This window comes from Heterocephalus glaber, unplaced genomic scaffold, assembly GCF_053883595.1.
Source record: "Heterocephalus glaber isolate CG9 unplaced genomic scaffold, H.glaber_assembly_v1.0 deba00001481, whole genome shotgun sequence".
In the NCBI taxonomy this organism is placed as follows: Eukaryota; Metazoa; Chordata; class Mammalia; order Rodentia; family Bathyergidae; genus Heterocephalus; species Heterocephalus glaber.
This window is the reverse complement of record NW_028258317.1, coordinates 33,564,906-33,589,185: the sequence shown is the minus strand read 5'-3', so window position 1 is coordinate 33,589,185 and position 24,280 is coordinate 33,564,906. Positions and strand designations below refer to the sequence as shown.

The window sequence follows — 24,280 nt, the reverse complement described above, 5'->3', positions numbered from 1 at the left end:
GCCTCCACATTCAGTTTGCATGCCTTTGAACTCAACCCACCATGGCTCGTGTGCTTTAGTGGGTCCCACGGTCCTTGCCTCTGCTCCGTGTAGATTTTTTCCTTTATTCTCTAAACAATGTAGTGTAACAACTACTTATATAGCATTGGGTATAGTATTGGGTACCACAAGTATCTAGAGATGCGTTAAAGTACACAGAATAATTATGTGGAAGTCTACACCTTTTCTAAATGATAAGAGACTTGAGCGCTCATGGATTTTGGTCTTAGAGCCAAATCTGAGGAAGATCTTACCAGTGCTTTACAGATACTGAGAAATTGCTGTGTAAAGAACAATAAAACAGCTAGAAACAGACATTGACTGTGTATTTTCTGGTAGCACTTAAATGTATATAGCTAGTTCATCAATTCCATAATACTGTGTGATAGTTTTTGGAAGTCAAGAGGATGTAACATACTTTGAACACCTATCAATGTACCACTGTTTTATTTCATACCTAGTTTAAGTTAATTCTCACAACAATTCTGTGAAAAATATCTTTTATGATCCTCATTTTAGGCTTGAGGAAAGTGAGAGTCACACAGGTAGCAAATTTAGAAGAGGCCATCAGCCAGTTTTATGTGACCTCTGGCACTGTTGCTACACAGCTGTAGGGGCCTTGTCTTCTAGTCGACACAACCATGGCTGATATAGTCTTGTTCAAGATCATGAAGCCTGGACCAGAAACTCTGAAATTCTGGCTTTATCTTACTGATATGTTCATTTATGGTTATGGGTCATAATATTGTCCTATCAGTGGAATTTGGTAAAATACCACACTCTTTTCAGTAGCCACATGTGCTCTTGAAAAATGATTTTGACCCATGTGCTTTTTGATTTTTATTAGATATCCACTCATCAGTTGCCTCTACCACCAGCCCTACATCCAGTGCCCTGTTTGAAGCAGCAGATTCCCAAAAGTCACTATGTTTCTGCTTCATCTATGGTGGGCCTAGAAAGACATGAATTTATTTTGAAAGATTTTTCTATTCCCTTCCACTAGCAAGAACCCTTTGGGATGAGACAGGTTTAGATCCATTTCTCAGATCAGGAAACATATACTAAACAACTCTGAATTTCATTCAATGAATTCACGATTATACTTTAAAAGACCTTTAAAAAGCATCTTCTTTCATTTCTGATACATAATTATGAAAAGTATTCAAGCGTGACAAAAAACAAAGAATATAGAAAGTGAAAGCCACCAGTGATTCCACCCCCTGTTAATTGTTTGGTGCAGAACCTTGTTCACTTAGAAGAATCTCTCTTAACCCAAGGAAGCAAACTATTCTTCCATTGTTTCCTAGAATGCTACTTCTTTCATTAAGCCCTGTTAGACAAAATCAGCAGTTACTGACCACTTGTAAAAAAAGAAGAAATCTGAATTTTCCAGAAAATACCCAAGAGAAGTATAGCTGGGTTGAATGGAAATTTTATTTTTTGTCTGAAACAGTCTTCATACTGTTTTCCATTAAAGGTTGCACTACTTTACATTTCCACTAATAGTTAGAATGATTCCCTTTTCCCCACAGCCTCACCAGCCTTTGTTGTTCTTTTTTTTTGTTTTTGTACCAGGAATTGAACTTGGGACCTTGCACTTGCGTGGTAGGCAGCAGAACCACTGAGCTAAATCCCCGTCCCTGTTCTTTGTGTTCTTGATGAGTGTCATCCTTACTGGAGTAAAATATGTGTATAACTGTTTTTGCAGCACCACAACTCCTAATTGCCAAACTATAGAAGAGTCCGGATGCCCAAACACAGATGAGCCAGTAAAGAAAATATGGTATATTTACATCATATAGTATTCTTTGGCCAGGAAGAAGGATAAATTCAAGTAATTTGTAGGAAAATGCATAGAACTTGAGACCACAATGCTAACTGAAATAAGTCGGACACAGAAGGTTAATTATCCTATAGTTTCTCTTATATGATTAAACCCAAAATACCAATAAAGAATAAAAAAGGTGAGATGGTAGGAATGGGAGACACACTTCCCGAAGACAGGGAAAGGAACAGGAGAGGAGAAGAGGAAGGGGAGGAAAGGGTATGGAAAAATGACCAAATTGCCAGGGCTATCTGTACCAATTTTCCAAAATGAACACAATTATTATATATCTAAAACATATGCCAATTAACTGAAAAGAGAGAGGAGTCGTCACTTATGCTACCTGTGCAGTAAGTCAGGAGTGAGTGCGGTGTCCCCAGGCCAGTGATGGAGACCTCAGAGCTTTCAGTGATACAAAGAGCTCTCTGCGTGCCATACCTCCTATTTGTTTTTAGTTTTCATCACTGAAACCCAAGACCTCTCACTGAGCTACAAACCCCAGCCTTCCTTTTTTTCTTAAAGACAGAGTTTCACTAACTAAATTGCTTGGGCTTGAACCTATGACACTCCTGTCTCAGCCTCTAGAGGGCTGGTATTATAGGCTTGTGTCACCATCCCTGGTTTAGAGCCTTTTTTTATATGAAAGAAAAGGAGATGGGGGGATCAACCCTCCATTTTAAAACAACCACCACCACCTGAGAGACATTGGCCTAATCGATGGGAGAAAGGACCTTCTTGCTGTTTGAACACAGGGTCACGGCTGACCTCACATGTATTTTTCTTTTCCTGCAAACAAAATATTGATCATGTGAATTGCCATTTGCTGCACAGAAACACAATACCCACTGGGCAAGGTGGCCCACACCTATAATCCCAGCACTTGGGAGGCTGAGGCAGGAGGATCATTGTGAGTTTGAGGCCAGCCTGGGCTACATAATAAGTTACTCGTTTTTTGGGGGGGGGGGGTTACCGGGGATCGAACTTGGGTCCTTGCGCTTGCGCAGCAGGCGACGAAACCACTGAGCAAAATCCCTGGTGGGGCTATATAGTAAGTTCAAGGCCTGAACTATGTAGCAAAACCCAGTCTCAAAAAAGAAAAAGGAAACACAATACTTTTAATCTTTGTAGCGCATTTGTCTGAGAAATGGCAAATAGCTGATATGTATACATTTTGCAGGACTGGAGGCGACCAAGCCTGGAGACCAAGTATTTATTTTAGATTATTGTTTTAGAGACAATTAAACAGAAAGCCGAAATTCTGGCTTTGGTTGTTAGGGAGCCCTCCTTATTTTACTTCTACCTCTCATGTCATCCCCTGGTATTTGGCTTTGGTCTTGTATGAAGAATTCTTTTAATATGTATCAATCTACCTTTAGTCCACTGCTTCTTTGTACACAGATGACTATTAAACACTTAGATTTCTCTATTGACTTAGGGTCCCTTTCTCCGTCACTTTAGCCACCGACTCGTCCTCCTATCCTCTCGCTCTGACTCGGACCCTCCTTGCTGCCCCTTTTTGTGAGATCCCTTGTGGAGCCAGGCATGGTGACACACTCCTTTAATCCCAGCTACTCAAGAGGCTAAGGCAGGAGAATCACCGCTTTGAGGCCAGCCTATGCAGTTTAGCAAGACCCTGTCTCAAAATAAGATTTAAAGGGGCTGGAGATGTATTAGTTTGTAAGGCTCTGAGTTCAATCCCCACCACTGGGAGAAACAAAAAGAAAAATTGTGGCTACATCCGGCCCACTGGGATAATCCAGGGTGGTCTCCTCATCTCAAGACCCTTGACTTAATCAAGCTAGTAAAGCTCCTATTGCTGTGTTAGGCAACATGTTCACAGATCCCAGTGGTCAGGGCACCTTTGGGGTTACTATTCAGTCTACTCCTGCCTGCTCGACTGTGGGCCTGGTGAGTACTTAGTCTCTGAGGCCCTAGGTCCTGCTGCCTTCTGCCCTCCCACCTCCACTGTTCCTGGCATCATTTTTATTCTAAAAATTAAATTTAAAAAAGAATAAGAAAAAAGAAAAAGATGCTGAACAATTAAACTGAAATGAATTCCCCTACTCTGGAGCAAAATTTCTCTCTCTATATGCATATATTTTATGTTCAGGATTCTGTCCCCTGTATGTCACCTGCACACACAGATTCCACACATCTGTGCGGGGACAGAAGTTATTACCACACTCTGGATCCCTCTCTGCTCCAATTTGGAACTGTGATGAGGCTGACATTTCCCCATAAACCTTTTTTAATCAGTGTCAAAATTCAAATGCACATAGTTTAGCCATATAAAAAGGTATGCAAGAGAGGAATCTCTTCTGGTAACATTAAGAAAAAAAATAATTTTAAGATAACTATAAATGCTTTGGAAATAATTTTTTCCTTTTCTATATTTAAACACACACATGCACATACAGAAAGAAATACCTTTGATCTAAATTAGAGGGCTGAATTCTCTCAGAAAAAGGCTTAGCTATCAGTTTTTTTTATATTCCGCTTACTAAAATATACATCTATATAAGTAGGGGTCATCTGTATTTAACATTTTGTATTTCAGGGGAAGAAACGCCTGGTAGGACATTTAACTAATTCTCAGTAGTGTATTTCATAAGGAAATGGACATTGTTTCTATCTTTCAAAGCAATAAACCTACAAAACAAAAGTCAAATCTCACATGGATTGCTTTTGTATTTATTTATTAGTAGAAAGAAAGGTCTTCGGCATCACCCCTCTGAATCTCAGTGAGCCTTCACTTCACCTTGTAACAGTCGTTTGGAGCCCAAAGGGGACACTGTTCGTGCCTTGTACATCTGAGTTAAGAAAGCTTAATCGATAGTGAACACGGTAATTCTAACCCACAAGCTAATCACAGTACAAATTCTGCCCTCATCGCAATAATTTTGTTCAGTGAGATTCCAGTCTTCATTTTCCTTGGTTTCTCCAAGCCCTCGTTCAGTTTGGTCTCTGTCTCTACCTGCCTTCCGGCCTTTCATCTGGCATCTTCTTAACGCCCAGCCTGGTGTCTGCCTACCTCCCACCCCAGCCTCAGTGAGCCTGGCCGCCTTTGCTGACCTTCGCGGCATGGTTCATAGCTGTTGACTCAGTCTCAACCTGGAGTGGGAGCCTTTCTCACTCGTGTGTCCTTCAGTCAGTGCCCGTATGCTGTTGTTCTGTGTCCCACACCCCCAGCCCAGTGCTCTCTCCCTTTCTAGTTCTTCTCCAGCTGTCCTGATCCAAGTCCTCACAATCACCCGAACCACTGTGCAGAGCCTTTGCCGTGGTCTGCAGTATCATCTCTCTCTCTCCCAGGGTCCCCAACCTGCGAGCAGTGGCCCCTCACCCTGGGCCTCTTCCAAGTCTCTCACATGTGTGCTGAGGACCCCAGAGGAGGGCATGACACACAGTCTTAAGTCTTCATCATGCTTCCCCCTGCTGTAAAACCCCATCCAGAGCCGCTGGTTTTAAGATAGTGTTCTTGGCCTTTCTACATTTTCCCCTCAGTCTCATTTCACAGCTGTTCTTCCTCCTGAACCCTCTGCTCCCGGCTCAGGACCCCACCCCCCACCCCACCCCCCCACCCCCCCACCCCGCAGTTAGGTGTGCACTGCCCTGTTCCTCCCAGCCCTGGGTGTAAGCACAACACAGATCCTGCCCCTCCTCCCGAGTCACTTCCTCTGTAGAGCTCTCCCCAGCTTTTCCATAAATATTTAGTTGCATTCTCTGTTGTAGTCTTTCCTTTGCAAAACTGATCTACATTTTTCAGTTTTTTCCCCCACTTGATAACCATTTTTTACGCATCTTAAATCCCCAGCTCCAAACACAGTGTCCAGCACTCAGCAGGTACTCAATACCTGTTTGATGAAAGAATAGATAAGTGAATGAAGAAACAAGGGAAATGGTAGAAGCCATAAGTGGAGTGGATTAGGTTAAATTGGAAAGTCAACCTTAGAAAGAGAAAATAAACATCAGCTGTGCTGAGTTCAATAGTATGATTTAAATGCCGAGGAAATGAACTCAGCTATCAGTGAATTATACTACCAAGATGAAACCTTCGAAAGCATGGATAGAGGCAGGATTTATTAACATACAGGTCGCAGGAAAATCTTTAACACAGCCAGCCGCTCACCGCCTTGCCTAAGGAGGAGCCGCGGTCCGCAGGGCCAGAGCCAGGCCTGCGTCCGGACGTCCCCCCGAGCCGGAGCGAGAGCCCAGCCCGGGTCTGGCGTCCCCGCCCTCTGCCCGCCTGGGCCAGCATCCGCAGGGCCCTCGAGCGCGTCGCGCCATGGACTCGGACGAGGGCTACAACTACGAGTTCGCCGAGGACGAGGAGTGCAGCGAGGAGGACAGCGGCGCCGAGGAGGAGGAAGACGAGGAGGAGCCTGAGGATGATAACCTGGACCTGGGCGAGGTGGAGCTGGTGGAGCCCGGGCTGGGAGTCGGCGGGGAGCTGGACGGACTGCTGTGCGGGGAGACGGGCGGTGGCGGCAGCGCCCTGGGGCCTGAGGGCGGCGGCCCGCACGAGCGGGAGGAGGATTACCGCTACGAGATGCTCACGGCCCGAGCAGATTCTCCAGCACATGGTGGAATGCATCTGGGAGGTCAACGAGGTCATCCAGAACCCAGCAACCATCACAAGAATATTCCTTAGCCACTTCAATTGGGATAAAGAGAAGCTAATGGAAAGGTACTTTGATGGAAACCTGCAGAAGCTCTTTGCTGAGTGAGTAATTAACCCAAGTAAAAAGTCTCGAACACGCCAGATGAATACAAGGTCATCAGCACAGGATATGCCTTGTCAGATCTGCTACCTGAACTACCCTAACTCGTATTTCACTGGCCTTGAATGTGGACATAAGTTTTGTATGCAGTGCTGGAGTGAATATTTAACTACCAAAATAATGGAGGAAGGCATGGGACAGACTATTTCGTGTCCTGCTCGTGGTTGTGATATCTTAGTGGATGACAACACAGTTATGTGTTTGATCACAGATTCAAAAGTTAAATTAAAGTATCAACATTTAATAACAAATAGCTTTGTAGAGTGCAGTCGACTGTTAACGTGGTGTCCTGCCCCTGATTGTCACCATGTTGTTAAAGTCCAATATCCCGATGCTAAACCTGTTCGCTGCAAATGCGGGCGCCAATTTTGCTTTAACTGTGGAGAAAATTGGCACGATCCTGTTAAATATAAGTGGTTAAAGAAGTGGATTAAAAAGTGTGATGATGTCAGTGAAACCTCCAGTTGGATTGCAGCCAACATAAAAGAATGTCCCAAATGCCATGTCACAATTGAGAAGGGTGGCGGTTGTAATCACAGGGTCTGTCGTAACCAGAACTGTAAAGCAGAGTTTTGCTGGGTGTGTCTTGGCCCTTGGGAACCACATGGATCTGCCTGGTACAACTGTAACCACTACAATGAGGATGACGCCAAGGCAGCGAGAGATGCACAGGAGCAATCCAGGGCAGCCCTGCAGAGGTACCTGTTCTACTGTAATTGCTATATGAACCACATGCACAATCTGCGCTTCGAGCACAAACTTTATGCTCAAGAGAAGCAGAAAATGGAGGAGATGCAGCAGCACAACACGTCCTGGATTGAGGTGCAGTTCCTGAAGAAAGCAGTCGATGTTCTCTGCCAGTGCCGTGCCACACTCATGTACACTTACATCTTCGCTTTCTACCTCAAAAAGAATAACCAGTCCATTATTTTTGAGAATAACCAAGCAGATCTAGAGAATGCCACAGAGGTGCTTTCGGGCTACCGTGAACGAGATATTTCCCAAGATTCTCTGCAGGATATAAAGCAGAAAGTACAAGATAAGTACAGATACTGTGAGAGTCGACAAAGGGTTTTATTACAGCATGTGCATGAAGGCTATGAAAAAGATCTGTGGGAGTACATTGAGGACTGAGAATGACCCTGCATAAAATGAATTCTGAAAACTTTACCATCTAGAGTGCTCATGCAATTAAAACAAAAAACAAACACAAACACAAACAAGGCGCTAAGCCTGTTCTGACACCACTGGTCTGTAGTTCCAGGATTCTGTTTTGTTGACAGAAAGTTTAAGTAAACTATATTGTCATAAAAAATGGTAGATAAACCATTGTACAACAGTATTCTAGGCCGCCAACAAAAGTGTGACACACTAAAAGCCCTCCAACTTTAACTTGTAACGTAGCTTCATTCTCAAAGCTGACTCCTTTTTTCTTTTTTCTTTTTTTTCCTGAGTGTAGTACAGTTAAAATTCGACACAGCTCCTTGACCCTGATCTTCATGTCCAAACCAGCCACTTGCTGTACTTTGGTAAAGGCCCTTTTCCCCTCCCCCACACACATAGGCACACACCCACACACAGGATGCCCAGGTCAGAATTCTCGGGCTGGGGAAAGGGATAGGCAGAAAGAGGATTAAACAACACACACACACACGCACACACTTTGTGTATGACTTTTAAAACAAGAGGACAACACAGTAGTTTTCAAAATTGTATATAGCTCATATGCATGGACAAAGCAAGCATGGCACGTGTTTTGCATAATGTTTAATTACAAAAAATATTTACTCTTTAAAAATCTTCAAGATTATGTCTATTTGCTGTGCATTTTCTTTCAGTTTGCTTTCTTTCCAGGGATGGGGTTGGGATAAAATGCGTGTTTGTTTAGCACCTCTGGAAGACCTCACTAGAGCTCTGCAGTTTTCCTTTCCTGAGGTTCCTTTGCCCTTTCGGATTTGGGTTATGTCATTTGCTGGCCATGGACTTCATGCCTTGAATTCCCAGCTCTTGTTCAGGAACCGGAAGGTCAAGCTCTATGTGCCATGGCCTGGTAAGGATGGCACCAGGTGTTTGTGACTACTGTTCACAAATGGTCCTGTGCCCAGCCCTCTTCTGTCTGTGGTCTCAGGCCTTTCCCAACCTCAGGTGCCTGGGTCATACATGTAGCTAGCTGTAGGCTTCCTGTGCTCCCATCACATCCAGAGGAAGTGTTTCATAATTTCTTTTCCTTTTTAAATTTTTCCTTAATTGCTGCTTTGAGCCTCTTAGTAAGATTTCAGTTATGGCTCATCTCTCACCTGTCTCTATGTGAAGGTGTCAAATAGAGTGATTTTGCTTTAAATAGAAGTAAATAGCCATTCACTAAAGAGTGTCAGATTGTGAACTAAAGATGGCAGATACCGGAATGGCTTGTGTGTGTTGCTGTGGGCTCTGCTTAAAGTCAAACACCACTAGGAAATGATGATCTCGTCCAGGGCATTTACATAGGAATCACTGCGTTTACTTCTTTTCTGTTGTCAGCAGATAGGGGAATTAATTCTGCATTTTAGCTCCGACATCCATTTTTTATGACCTTTCTACTGAGAGCTATGTTAGAAGTAAAGGATGGTGGTGGTTTTATTAACTGTGTTACCTGTTCAGGCCATTCTGGCTGTGTATTTTTCAACAGGTCAGCATCCCTAAATCTGTCCGTTTTATACAAGTGTGTAGTGTGAACTAGGCAACTTGATTAAGAGGCGTGAATATGAAATACCAGTTTGGGGTGAAGACCTCTTTGTCTTCCTTTCAGTGTCTTGTGCCTAGGGTGTGTTTACCACACGTGAGGCAGCCTCGTCTGCTCTTGCACTGTACATCTTAATACACCATTGGGAAGTAGGCTCACTTTCCTCTGGGCCTTTTGCCTAAGTTAGGCTTTGCTGAATCAACCCTACTTTTCCTTTTAGAAAGGTTGTTACATGAGATGTACTTGCAACTGTTCTTTTCCCATCAAAAACCAGTGAATGTTTGCTGAGTATATTATGCTGCTTCCTAAACCACTTGTCGCTTTAGGATCGACTTTACCTGTACCTTGTTCTTCCCCTTCTTGCCACCTCAGGTGAAAATCTGAACTCAGTGTCTGCTTCTTCCATATTCTCTCTTCCTCCCTCCCCCATCATCCTACTTGACCTTTACTTTAATGGGATCAATCTTAAGTGACATTTATGAGGACTAAGGAAAATTTTTTAGAGGAAAGCTTGAATAAGTTCCTTTCCCTGGTAACTTTGAAGAGCAGCCCAGAGTTGCTGCATAGATGTATGTGGCTCCCTTCAGATGCTTTGTGTGTGGTGTTTTTCAGCCATCTTCCCAGTTCACTCTGCAGTGTCTAGATCTGAATGTCATTCATCCTCTCCCCTCGCTCCTCTGAAACAAGACTCCAGAAGCAGTGTGCCCTTCCTCATAACCCCGCCTGTGGAGGAGCAGTACTTCCTAGAGCTGCTTTCTAGTTCCAGTGTCGGCATACTACCCGAGGACACTGTGGTTGTTGGGTGCATTTGCTAATTGTTATGACAAGGTGAACTGGCCTTTTCTACTTCCAAGCTTTTACTAGCAATCCTCATATTTGACAGGATTCCCAGAGTTAACCGCTCTCATTAGTAGCTTCAGTGTCCCCCAGATGGGCTAGGCAAGCCATATTATATGACAGCTTCCCTACTACATACACCTACCTGAGTCTGTCAGAAGGTTCAGTCAGCACAAGGGTCTCTGTGTCATTTTGAGGTCAGTGACATTGTCTTCTGAAAAGTGCATGCTTCACCCAGACAGTTCAATGAGCAGCAGATGGACTTCCATTGATTTACAATAAAATTTTGATCCAAAGCTCAGGACTCAAACCATAGTGGTAAAATGGAGTAGTGCATAATATCAGACTAAATTTTGTGTAATTTGCTGCCACCCAGGTCATATGGTTTTATGTGTGTTTAAATAAATATATTAAATACACGTGTATACATACATATATAACAGATCCGAGATGGACTTGATTTGAAATGGTTGAATCTACAGTGGAGTGCATGGTTCAGCCACGATTAGGAATTCAAATTTAGGACAAGAAAGAAAAGGATGTAATGTGACAAATTCTTATAGCTACATATCCTGGTATAGAGCACTTGGGGGTTGGGATGGGATGGGTTGGTGAGACAATCAGATCGGTAAATTGATTAAACGCTCCTAACCCTGTAATTTTGTGCATAGAGCACCCTGTGCTGTGGAAATAACTGTTGCTAGATTTTCATTGTAAATGGACTGTTCAGGTTGCCCAGAGGGAAAGAACATTCCTAATTCTAATAAAATAAACTTTTATTTTGTTGTTGCAAAAAAAAAAAAAATCTTTAAGAATATAGGTCACTTCAGTCATTATATTTCTGTATAGAAACAAAACTTTTAAGTGTTTTCCTTATTATGTATTTCTTATTTTTCTCACAGAAATAATAAACCCATGACTTTATATCATAAAATATGCATGGCAGCCAGTACATGCACTATAAATACTTTTTGTTATTTATTTTTATTGCATATATTTAAAAATAATACCCCTTACCAGGGCTTTACCGCCTTATACTAGAATATTATTTTAAATAATAATTCATAAAGGCAAATTTTTTCGTTTAGTTTTATTACATTTCTTTTGCTGTTGCTCTCTTTAAAACATTTTTCTCCTTTCTATCCTGCCTCTTACTTAAGAAACCTCAACCTCACCAGGGAATTTCAGCATGCCTACCAAGTCATCCTAGACTTTGAAGCCTTTACCAATTTTGAACATTTATAAAAACATATTTGCATCTACATAAACTCAATGGGAAACCCTGAGCAAAGATGAGGCGAGCGTCTGGGAGCAGGATCCCTGATGGCACCCTCAACTGGGCGCTCGTCCTCTGTGGCTGGGATGCTGGGCTCCACAGAGGTCACGCTGCTCTGGCCGAAACCCACCGCTGACTTCCTGAGCAGCAGCTTCTGGTTATGACAAAACAGCCTGATAAGAAGGGGGTGATCAGCCCCTCATCTGGGCTGCTGAGACATCGAGGTTTGGGACTCACGTTCATGCAGTCATCAATTTCAACAGATGTTTATGAAGTGCATGTTCTTTCGCAGACACTGCGCTAGGCACTGGGGAGAATAAAGATGAGTAAATTCTCTCTCTCAAAAGACTCCTAATCCCATGTGTACAGGGAGGTAGAGGAAAGTAGTAGACCCATAAGGGACGAGCCCTTACCGAAGAGATACGGCACCCTTCCCGGCCAGGATGGGTTGGAGATTTGTCCCCAAGATGCGGAGGTGACAGAGGCTGGGATGAAAGAGTGGCCTGAGGGCCTGGCCAACAAGGGTATCTTGAAGTTCCTGCCTGAGCAGAGAGCTCAGGGCTTTGCACACTGGGAAACAACATGGCCAAAGGCCTGAGCAGAGAAACCGTCTGTGTACCTTGGGGAGGACATCATGTTGTTTCACACTTCCCTAGAGGATTGAGGACAATTATCTGAAGTCTGTCCCTTAAATCGGGTTCCATCTGTAAACTGACAACCCAGTTGTGTCATTCTCCATGAGTGGTCACTCTGTAGAACTATTTTATTACCTCACCACTCTTAGAAGGTATTTTCATCATCCAGTTCCAGAAACTGAAAGAGAGAAAATTAATCTACATTTTTCCTTATTGGCAAATTCACAAAAAAACTAACTGAACATTTAGACTCTAAAAATTGTTCTTATTCAGCTACTAGTTTATTTTTGGAGCACTTATTCAAACGTAACAAAATCCCATGTACTTCATAAAATATTAGGAAAAGAAAATTTCAACCATAAATCATTGAAAAGATCTGTATTTATACAAATCCAACATTAATAGTGAAGTATCTCAGACACCAAGTAGCAAACTTTGAGGGCAGTTCCGTATGCCTAATGAACTCAATAGGATCTGTGGGGAATTTGAGGGTGAATTATAATCAGATAATTAAGGGGAAAGTGATTTTATGTCATTTTGAAGTTTAGGGAATAATAGTTTAATGAACCAGCCACTACTTCTCCCATAGGGAAGTATATTTTTATATTCCACTTTCAACTCTGTAAATGTCTGTGAATCACCAAATCATCACGTGTCTCCAGAATCCATTATAAAATGTCACTCACTATCCAGCTTATATTCTTCATGGGAAACAAAGAAATCATTAGTTTTAAAAGGAAGAAAAGGAGAGAAGGTGTAGAAGAAAGAGAACTAGCTAGAGATAGATTTGTTCAATCCTTAAGTCTCTTATTAAAAATGTAACAAGCCATCTTGGTGGCTCACACCTGGAATCTCAGCACTCTGGGAGGCTAAGCCATGAGGATTGCAAATTATAGACCAGCTGGAGCAATTTAGCAAAACCCTGTCTCAAAATTTAAAAGGGGCTTGGGGATGTAGCTCAGTAGGAAGGCCAGGTTCAGTCCCCAGTACTGAAAAAGAGATAGAAGAATTGAGATTCAAAAGATGTAGTAATGTCATACTGGCAGAAGGTTTTTGAATGTAAATTTCATACACTCCATATGAATAGCAAGAGAAGCAAGATCTTTCCCTGCATGTGGTTAGTAGGGTAGTGAGCAATAGTTTCTGTGAGATGAGACTATTTACAAGAGCTACGTGGATGAGGCAGTCATATAGAAACTGGTTTGGCTTCTCTAGCTAGGAGTACTAGAGCTGCTGTCCTGGTGCAGGTTGAAGACGAGTAGTAGGAAGGCTCGGGTACCTGCAGACCTAAGAAAAGAGTGCAGGTGGAGAGAAGAGCAAATGCAAAGCCCCCATGGAGAAGCAAACTGGGTATGTTGGAGGAACAAACAGGTAGTGAGAGGCCCAAGTGGAATACACAAGTGAGGGAGAGCTCTAAGGGTCAAGACTGCAGAGGCGCACGGGCTTCTCATATTCACTGTTGTATCTCCTCCTAGATAGAACCAAGCTTGTTCTACAATTCACATTTAATAAATGTACGTGTAATCGGTAAATGAAGTTAGATGGTTCTGAGTTATATAGACTAAGTTCTATCAGGATAGGGACAACAACAACAGGGCTTTGCAGGGCTGGAGTTTTTATTCCAACTAGGAAAGGACAGCATTGGGGATTTTACGTATGGAAATTATGTGATCTGATTTATGCTTTCAAAAACATTGTTGCCACTCTGTGGAGAATAAAATGCAGGGGAGTGAGGCAATATGCTGAATATCTTCCGTTGCTCCTCTTGGTATCCTGTCTTCCTTTCTCCACCTGTGCACCAGGAAGCTGACCCGTCTACTTCAGTCAGCTCCCTTCCCCTCTGCTTTCCAGCTGTGCTTAACAGTGGGGCTTCAAGCAGGCCGCTTAGGGGAGGCAAGAGCTCTCTTCAAATGATCACGTCTCTCTGTACCATCTGTATCTTGCTGATCTGACTGAAAAGCTGGAGTTCAGTGTCATAGTCCATTAAGGTTGCTATAACAGAATACCATAGACTGAGTAGCTTATGAACATCAGAAATTTATTTCTCATAGTTCTACAGGTTGGGAAATCCAAGATCAGAGTGCTCACATGTTCACTGTCTGGTTGGGGCCCTCGTCCTGGTTCATACATGGCATCTTCTGCCTATGTTTGCATATGGTGGAAGGGTAAGATGACTCTCGGAGGCCTTTTTATTGTAAAAGCACTCATCTTTCCCATAAGAGATGACCTAATCTCCTCCCCAAAGGCAGCCCCCCACCACCGCCTCCTAATGCCATCATTTTGGAAGTTGGGATTTCAATATTACACGAATGGTAACAAGACAGATGTCACAAACATTCAGATCATAGCACTGGAAAATTGGGAAGCTTGGCAGTAATGTGGGAAGAGAGGATGGCATTCTGGCTTACTGTTTATTTTGGAGGGATAGTTCCTTTGTTGTGGAGACAAATCTAACACTTGGTCATGAGCTGGGTTCTAGGGGAGGGAGGTGAGAAGCAGGAAACTCGAGGGTGCTGCCTAAGCTTTTACCCCAAACACAGTTCCAGTAGGCGACTGAGGAGGACCAAGGAAGGAACGACTGGGCTGAGATCGGATGCGCTGTGCTAAGACCTGCATTTCAAATATGTTTAAGTCAAGAAACCTACTTGCATTTTGAGTGGGCATGGTAGAGAAATCACAGCTTAAAATTGAATTTTTTATTTGTCACTGTAAAGTTATTTCTTTCAGATAATTGTGGCTTCAAAAAATTATATTTAATTCATGGAAAAATTTTAGTAATTCACAGAATGGAAAATATTGTAGAGAACACAGCCCCCTGTTTGGCAAATCCTTGGGAGTCAGTAATCCACATGGCTAGTTGTCTAGTTATAAAAGAATTCTGAAGACAGAACAATAAAAGGTCATGACTTATATGATTATAACATAACTGATCGGTTAGAAGACAGAATTTAACAAAGCTAACAGAAGTTTAAACCTAAGAAGTCAAGCAAAAGACTGTAAAACTAAATTTAAAACCTTAATTATCCATAGTTACAGGAAGGGTTTTACTAAGTAAGTGAAATTCTTAGCCACTAATTTAAATTTCTCCTAAGTACCAACTTTAAATCAGTGCTACAATTATTTGTCAAAGACTTACATTAACAGAGAGAGGCATTTTACTAGGCAATGTGGGTACAAAGTGAATTAAAGTGAAATTCTTTGCTATTTTATTGAATTGCATCTAAGAACTAAAAGAAAAATTTGCTTCTCTACTAATGAAAACTCCAAGGAGTTACTGAAGTAAGCCACAAAGAAGCCAAAGATTTGAGGCCACGTAGACTTTTTTTCTTAAGGACAAAAGACGCTAAAAAGCCCTTGGAAGTTACTGTTTAGATCTGTGAGAAGCAACACATTCTCTGCAGCCAACTGTGTTCAAATGTAGCTGGTCAGCTCAGAAATCAAAGCGTTTGGGGAGAACAAGTTTCTAGGGTCAGCAGCGTAGATCAACTATTTTCAAAGGCTGGTCTGCAACCTAGATCCTGGGCTGGTAGTGGGTGAGGGTCCCTAGAGTGAGAGGCTGAGACCTGCATTGCAAACCAGCTCCCCTCCAGGGAGGAGAGGCCAGTGTCAGCAGCCCTGGGCATGGACTGAAGCTTGGCCAGAGCAGCCCACTAGCTCTGTAACCTGAGAAGAGTTGCCACAAGCACACACAAGCACAGGGGAGAGAAGTGAGCTTGCGTTTGTTTGCCAGCTGGGGGGGCAGGGCGGGGGTAGTTTTCAGCAAGTGCTTGGGGAAGCTGGACTAAATGGAAGTGAACCAGTTCTAGTCCAAGTGGCCTGAATTGAGTGACGTCATCTCTCTGAACTTAGCTGCTTTATCTGTGACACAGGAATAAGATCTGCTTCATAAAATGCTTTTACCATTTTTGTAAGCTTTCAATGGTAGATAGTTGATCCTAGCAATAAGAAAATATACCTTTTCCCCTATTACATTCAATAAGGTTATTTTTATTTTGAATTGTTAAAATTCTAAATGCAAAAAGAGGTTGCTAACTATGTCTAGATCATTTGAAAGGCTCCAGGATTATTTTATTCAATACCTCTGTGACCTCAAGCCTTTCACAACTGCAAACAAATGACATATTTGATTGGGTGAGATCCAGCTAAACTCTGGTCAAAACAGAGGCCTCTCTGAGCCCTAGATTTTCCTTTCCACGTTTATTTTAATTCTACTGGGAATAGTGGAAGGGCATTAATTTGGAGAGATGTTTCTCAGCTCTGGCTGCACAATAGAATTATCTGGGGAAGAATTGCTCACAAAGTCCCTTATAAAAAAATGGGTACTTGGAACCTAGCTTCCAGGAATTGACTCAATAAGCCTGTACATCAGTACTTTTTAAAAGCTCCCAGGTGAATATGCCCATCAACAGACAAATGGATAAAGAAAATGTGGTATTTATATACAGCAGAGTACTACTCTGCCATGAGGAAGGATAAATTTAAATCATTTGTAGAAAAATGGATGCACCTTGAGACCATAATCTTAAGTGAAGTAAATCAGACACACAAGTTTAAATATCACATTGTTTCTCTTGTATAAGAAACCCAAAGAATAAATAGAGCAAAATGGAGGACAGATATTGGGAAGTAGGAAGAACCTGTTCAAAGGAAGGGAAGGAAAGAAAAAGAAAAAAAAGAGAATGGAAGGAAAAATGGAAACAAAGCTTTTGTCAATAGGGAGGGCAAGAAGAATTGGAGGGAGTGGAGGGAATAGGAAAAAAAGAATTGTGGCATGTTATATACAGGTGCAAATTCCCTGTGATGTATGTAATCAATATGTATGACAAATGTATACTAATAAAGTTAAAGAAATAAGAATAAAAGCTCCCAGGTAATGTTGGGATATATCCAGGATTGAGGCCACTGAATAGGCAGTAGTGTGGCCCACAGCAGGGTTTTGACTGTTCCTGTCTTAGTTACTTTCTCATTGCTGGGACAAAACACTGGACATCCACAAGTTAAAGGAGGCGGGGTTTATTTTGGCCCACAGTTTGTAGAGGGTTCAGTCCACGGTCATCTGCTCCATGGCAGAGGACCGCCAGGCAGGAGGCAGCCAGGATAGCAGGAGAAGAGAGAGATACATTGTTTCAGGCCACACCCCCGGTGACCCAAATCTGCCCCCCAGGATTCACCTCCCATCATCACACCCAGCTCTAAACCCTCAGTGGACTAATCCAGTGTCACGCCCATGATCCAGTCACCCCAAAAGCCCCACCTATGAGCACAAGAGGCGTTGGGGGACATCTAGACATAAACCTAACAGTACTCTGGTCAAAAATTCCCACTGTGATTCTAAGTCCAAATGACAATCACAGACCCCCATGGCCAGTTCCAGGAGGAGCACCCTGCACCCAGGGCCACTCCTTCAAAGTCAGGGCTCCGGCTCCTTAACCCCAGGCAGGCCAAGTCTCTCAACAAGCCCAAATGCAGCAAGTACAGGCAAGGGAGTATTTGTAAGAAGCAGCACTCTCTACTGTCATAAACCAGCTCCAGCAGAGAGTAGTCCTGAGTTGATACACTAGCTAAGGTTACATCAGACTGGGTGATAGAAGCTCTAACAATGGCTTCAGTAGGATACAAAAGCATTTCTCTCACATGAACAAAGGCAGTCCAGGGCAGGTGTGGTGGCTTCACAATCAGGAAACCCGGCTTTTATCTTTTTGCCTATCACAATCCAAGAAAGAAGCTGCAATTTCCAATGTGTACATTCCAGCCAGTGAGGAGGAGAAAGGGAAAAGAGGCCACACTCTGCTGCACATAGCACATCTGTCTGTGTCCCATTGGCAAGTCTTTAGTCAGATGACCATATCTACCTCAAGGGAGGTGGCCAAATCCAGTCTGTACTGAAAGGTCATGTGCTCAGCGAAAATCTGGGGGCTCCTTTTCCTTCAAGGGACAAATATTTAGCCAGGGCCAACGGTCTATTTCAGAGGGCTTTGCTTCCTCTCATGCAGCTGCATTAAAACTATTAAGTTACATATAAACAATGTATTATTGGGGTCCTCCTGAAAGCAAGTGACATGAGGAGCCTATTTTTCTTGTATTCTAAATTCCAGCGGCTCTGGCTCCCATTTCCCTAAGAAATCACCAATCCAGCAAGAAAAGTACTCCAAAGAAGCCTTCCCCAAATCCAGGCCCTAAATCTAATGCTGCCCACAGTGATGAAGCAAGCACTCCCACTGGAGAGAGGACTGCTCCCTCGGATGGGTCCTGACGGCAGGGCTCTTTCTTGTTCACTCTGGAAGCAGCAGAGATTATTTTCACTGGGTCATAAATATGTTGAACACTCTGTTATACTGACATTTAAAACAGTTGTCTTGAGTGACTACAAATCATAGTTCAGGAACAGTTTTCTAAGATTCCAATGCCCTGGAAATTCCTGAATGCTCAAGTTGAATACCTGGAATTAAGAGTGCAGGGTATGCAGATTTTGCCAAGAAATTTATTTTAGAAGAGGAAACAAAGCCGTTTGGCCTGATTCCTGGTTTGTCTGGTTTGTCTTTGCTTTTTCGTTTGTCCTTTTTTGCTTTTTTTAATACTCTTTTCTCAGCCAAGGCTAAGGTGCAAATTGAAAGTCTGACTATCTTCCTGCGCTGAGTCAGCTTTCTCTTCCTTCCCTCTCAGTGCTCCAGGACCTGTGGAGGGGGTGTTCAGAAACGGGAGGTTCTTTGCAAGCAGCAAATGGCAGATGGAAGCTTCCTGGAGCTCCCTGACACCTTCTGTTCTGCCTCCAAACCAACGTCCCAGCAAGACTGCCAGAAAGAAGACTGCCCCAGTGAGTGGCTTCTCTCAAACTGGACAGAGGTGGGTATGCTCCTCAGAAGGAGAGAGTGAAAGGTGTGAGGGGGAAACATAGTCACTCCAAACACATACGCAGAAAAGACAAGAAGAGAACAAACAAGCCTAACATGGAGCAGTATTTTTGTACCATTTACACCATAGTATATAAGTAGCTTTAACCAGGCTTCAGGGACCTGAGTTATGCAGCCAGCCCTTACCGAACAATTGGAACTTGGGACTGTAAATGGGCTCCTCCTGGATCAAAACCAGGACCCTAGACCCTCCCCTCCATCTCTGCCCTGTCCCCCTCCTGACCTCCCTGCTCCTCCTGCTCCCAGATGGCTCCAGCCTCTGCTCAGGAAGGGCAAAGCCTTACTAGTTCTTCTCTTCCAAGTTACTGAACAATAAAGGATATGATTTATTACCAAAAGAAGGCCAAGGAAATCCTGCCTTTTACTGTTAGTTTCCTGGCTCTAAAACTTCAACAACTTCCAGCAAGAGAACTTGATTTCCCTTGTTGCCCTCCCTTTGAAGAAATGATGGCCTCAGCATCCACCACTCTGCACTTTCCCTCACGAGTTAGCGATATACCTCCAACTAACCTGCTCTTCTAAATAATTCCTTGCTAATACTAGCACAAATTAATTCATTTTCAGCCAGCCTCAGCTCATTTGTTTTCAGCCCCTGTGATTCTTTTGAGATGCCTTTGGTTCCCTGAGCTCCATAGGCCTGTGTAGCTTCCATAGAGAAGTCCCCAAATTATTACCTCACTGGCAAATTGAGCCAAGTACATGATCACTAGGCCTGAAGTGAAAAATCTGTGCCAAAAAAAAAATCAAGGACTTCCCTTTCTTTGCATACAAGTGTTTGACCTGGCCTCCTGACCCCATGGCCTCTTTGTGTAATATGCATCTTATAGTGTGAAGTGCCACTATCTGAAATACACCATAGACGCTTGCTTCCAGAGAGAAAGCCACCAGTGGTAATCAAGATGCCGGCTTTCTCAATATGATTCCTTTGTAAAGGCCTACTTCACTGAGTGGAACCTCAGAATTCTCCCCTGTATGTTATCAGCCAGTATAGAGTACATCCAGTGGCCCTGCTATGAGCATTGCAGTTGAGAGGGAGCCTATGCTACCATAGGTCTTATAACTGGGCCAGAAAGTCACCTCAGTAGTGCCTCACAACACAAGGGAGAGCAACTGTATTGTTAATTTAGAAACAGTTTGATTTCAGCAGGGGAAAGGGTTGAAGAGTAGAGACTGAACCTGTGTACATTCACATGTCTGTGCACATGTGTGCGTGGGCATGTTGGTGACTTTTCCATGGTGATCTTGGTTTGGAATATGACATAATACATGAAGAAATCGTGATTAAAAATAGCAGTTAAGGAAAGACCATGGACGTATTTGCCGAGTGGCTCCCCATAGACATCTTCCCAGTGGAGTGCTGAAAAGTGCTGCTCTCCTAAGCCCATCACATGATGGGGCTGAGGAAGGGATGATTGTATGTTACACTTATCTTCCCAGAGTTTGTGGACTTGGGACGATATGGGATACAGAAAACTCAGAAAAAGTTCTTTTCTCTCTGTGGACTTGAAAGAGGGACCCTTGTGGTGTGACTAAGGGAAAGAGACCATTGAACTGAGGTCCCATCCGTAAAGTAGGCCTTTAGAAAGGAACCATGTATGGTTAAGAATTCACACTCAAAGGCAGGCAAACTACCCTCAAATCCGGATTCTGACACTTATGGGCTGCATGCACTTGGGATAATTATCTAACCTTTCTAGGCCTTGGTTGCTTCTCTATAAAATGGAGATATAGTTTGTAGTGCCCATCATATTGGCAAGAGGCTTTAAGTTAAATGATGCATATAAAGTATTTTGTGCTTAGTAAAACTCAGCTGTTAATATGGTAATGATTTTTTCCTACCTGGGATCATTATCAGGAGGAGAGGAAATAAAAGGAACCACTCGCTTTGACTGGCTGGGCTCAGAGCCACTGCCTAAGACTCCCACAAGCTTCACTGAATTCCCAGGCCAAGAAAGTCCAGGCTACCTTTAGAGAACTAGGAGTAGTTAGCCCTTACCCAGAGTCTGATTAGGTTCTGATCCATCTGGGTTGCTTGATGAGTGGAAATTCCAAACATTAGGGAGGGGCTGGGAACATGGGAAGCAATGACCATATTCCCTAGGATGGATCTCAGTCTGGTGACAGGGAATAGTGCTCCTGGGGAGCTCCTCACAGAGACCCTGCATTGTCCAGTCACCGAGGCTGCTCCCTGGCTGTCACTCCCCCACCAAGACCCCTTTGAGGCCAGAGCAGCTGGGTAATCCGTGTTTTCATCCTCTACTGTCTGGGCCCAGTCTCACAGAGACTGTACCAATCCCTCTGAGACAAAATTAAGCTAAAGTTTAGACCTTTCAAATAAAATTACTTACAGATTCTATTTTGAAAGTAAGACTTCTTGAAAGACCATCCTTCTTTTCTGTAAAAGAAACCATTCAATCTCCTGAGTTAGCTATTAAACCATGTTTTTAATAGATGCCCCCCCCTAAAAAAAGAGGATAAACAAAATTAAAGTCATGGTAGTTAAATTTTGAGCTAGAAGGAACTTAAGAGATCCTATAGTATAATTGCTTTCTTTTAAAATCACAGCCTCGGCTCTCTTGTCAGTTGAAATGTTACTGTGACGTCAAAAATCTAAACCAGACAAAACAAGAGCAGTTTTGGTTGATGTGTGGGTGGGTGCTCTCTGATCTCCAGTGGTGGGGTCTCCCGTGACTGAGAGAGCCCCGAATTACTTCCGAGGGAAATCTGAGACTGGTCTGAAAGCCACGCTGCAGCTCAGCTTCCTTTTCAGAGATGTGCCAATGGAAGCTAGATAAAGTACTAGGCTACCGAAGTCATAGCACAGTCTTTTGACCCATAGGCTATTTTTCTCTTTTTCTAGTTGGCACCATTAAAATGACCATGCTTTTAAAACTTTTGGGCTCCTCACCCATCCTGCCTGATCTTGGATTTTGTGCTGTTGGCATTGCAGCCAAATAAGTCAGGGGCAGAATCTGGAATCCAGAGCTATCAGGCTGCAGAGCCAGGTTCAATTCCTAGCCCGCCTTCTGCATAAGTCACAAGCCCGTCATACTGATTCGTGTCATTTCTGGGTGCTAGTACATAAACTTGAAAAGCTGAAGTAATTTTTTGTCATTTTTTGCTGCCATTGACCAAGTTAGCATGCCACATTGCCATGACCCAGATTCAGGCCTTCAGCATCTCCAGCCTCAGCCGTGTGGTGGCTCCTTCACTGCTGTCTCCGCCTCCCACCCCTCTGCACAGCACTGCCAGATGTGCCATCTCAAACGCCTCTTCCATCATGTTCCTCCCTTCTCAGGGGCTTCTCATTGCCCAATAGACCAGTTCTAAATCTTCTGCCTAAAAACAAAAGGTCTCCAAAGTCCGGCTACAATTTCCCCTTCAGCTCCTGAATGCCCTCGACCTGGTCCATGTCCAGTCCATGTGGCTCAGGGCTCTCCTGAGCCTGCAGTGGACTTCCATGCTGCACTGTTTTGCCTTCCTTCTGGACGTTTCCCTGCCTTCCCTGTTGTACTGCTCGCACCTGGACTCCAGCCCTCTTCAAGACCTAGGGTAGGAAATCCCCGTGTACCATGAGTTTCCAAGGCTTCTTACACACACTTTATAGAATTTCACTTGTTTTCTAGTTTTCTGATCTCACTGAATTCTTTGATTACTATTTAATTCTATAGACAGCTTATTTGAGTATAACTTGTATATCAAAATTCAATTTAGCTTAAAATTTGTAAGGTTTATCCATCTTGTAGCAGCATTATTTCTTTAATTTTAATTTTTACTAGTATGTGTTCACAGTACACAATGATTCTATTCACTGTGGGGAGTTGGTCCATGCACATAACACGTCTTGATTCTTTCTTCACCCCCTGCCCCTCTCCTTTCTCTCCCCTCCCTCCATCTCTTGATCTCCTTTCCGTATCCAAAAGATCCATCTCCCTATTTCCTATTATCTATCCTATATTGTGTTTTTTATTTATATTTTGGGTTTCTCATGAGAAACCATGTGATATCTAAGCTTGTGTATCTGATTTATTTCACCTAACATTATGCCTCGAGGTGCATCCATTTTTCTACAAATGACTTGAGTTTGTCTTTCTTTATGGCAGAGTAGTATTCCACTCTGTATAAATACCACATTTTCTTTATCCATTCATCTGTTGATGGCCCTATAGGCCATTTCCAAGATTTAGCTATTATGAATTGTGCTGCTATAAATATGGGTGTGCATGTAGCACTGTAATGTGATGTCATTAACTCTTTCAGGAAGATATCTAGGAGACTTTCTGGGTCAAGTGGAATTTCTTGTTTTAGTTTTTTGATGAACCTACATACCTAATTCCATACTGGTTGTACTAGTTTATACTCCAAGCAACAATGTAGAAGGGTTCCTTTTTCCCCTGCACCCTCATCAGCATTTTTATCATCTGATTTCTTGATGATAGCCTTTTTTTCTGTGGTAAGATGGAACTTCTATGTTATTTTAATCTACATTTCTCTAATGGTCAGAGATGTTGAACATCTTTTCATGTATTTGTTAGTCATTTTTATTTCTTCTGCCGAGAAGTATATGTTCATATCAGCTGCCTATTTTTGATTAGGTCTTTTATTTGGGGTATCTGTTTGGGTTTGTTTTTTTTTTAGTTCTTTATGTATTCAAAATATTTATCTTCTAGTCAAGCTGTAGGTGGCAAAAACTACCATTCTGTCAGCTGTCTCTTCACTCTGTCAGATGTTTCCTCTGCTATGCAGAAGCTTTTTAATTTTATATGATCAAATTTGTTGATTCCTAGTATTATATCTTGTGCAATTGGGGTTCTGCTCAGAAAGTCCTTGCTTACACTGATGTCTTTAACAGTTCTACCTATTTTATCTTCCAGCTGATTATTTCTGTTTTAATATTGAGATTCATGACCTGTTTTGATTTTAGTTTAGAACATGGTGAGAGATATAGGTCTAGATTCAGTCTTCTACATGTGGATAGCCAGTTTTCCCAGCACCATTTGTTAAAGAGGCTGTCTTTCCTCCAGTGTATGTTTTTGGCCCCTTTGTCAAAGATCAGGTAACCAAATGTTTTTGGTACTGGGGATTGAACTCGGGTCCTTGTGCTTGCAAGGCAGGCGACAGAACCACTGAGCTAAATCCCTGGCACAGGTAACCAAATGTGCCTAGAGTTTTTTCTGCATCCTTTTTTTCTGTTCCACTGAACCAATATTTTTTGTCAATACTATGCTGTTTTTTCACTGTAGCTTTGTATTAAAAC

At 42.8% G+C, this 24,280-nt stretch overlaps 1 protein-coding gene and 1 pseudogene across 6 annotated transcripts in view; both read left to right on the top strand.

Annotated features, from left to right (window-relative positions):
* Nucleotides 1-24,280, top strand: part of Adamtsl1 (ADAMTS like 1) — a 1,037,009-nt gene that overhangs the window by 885,090 nt on the left and 127,639 nt on the right. For all 6 annotated transcript variants that reach the window (XM_087183424.1, XM_087183423.1, XM_087183422.1 and 3 more), the window contains one exon: nt 18,776-18,955. In XM_087183424.1, coding sequence (XP_087039550.1) covers nt 18,776-18,955 — 180 coding nt within the window. The remainder of the gene's footprint in view (nt 1-18,775; nt 18,956-24,280) is intronic.
* Nucleotides 5,541-11,029, top strand: LOC147825897 (E3 ubiquitin-protein ligase ARIH1 pseudogene; annotated as a pseudogene).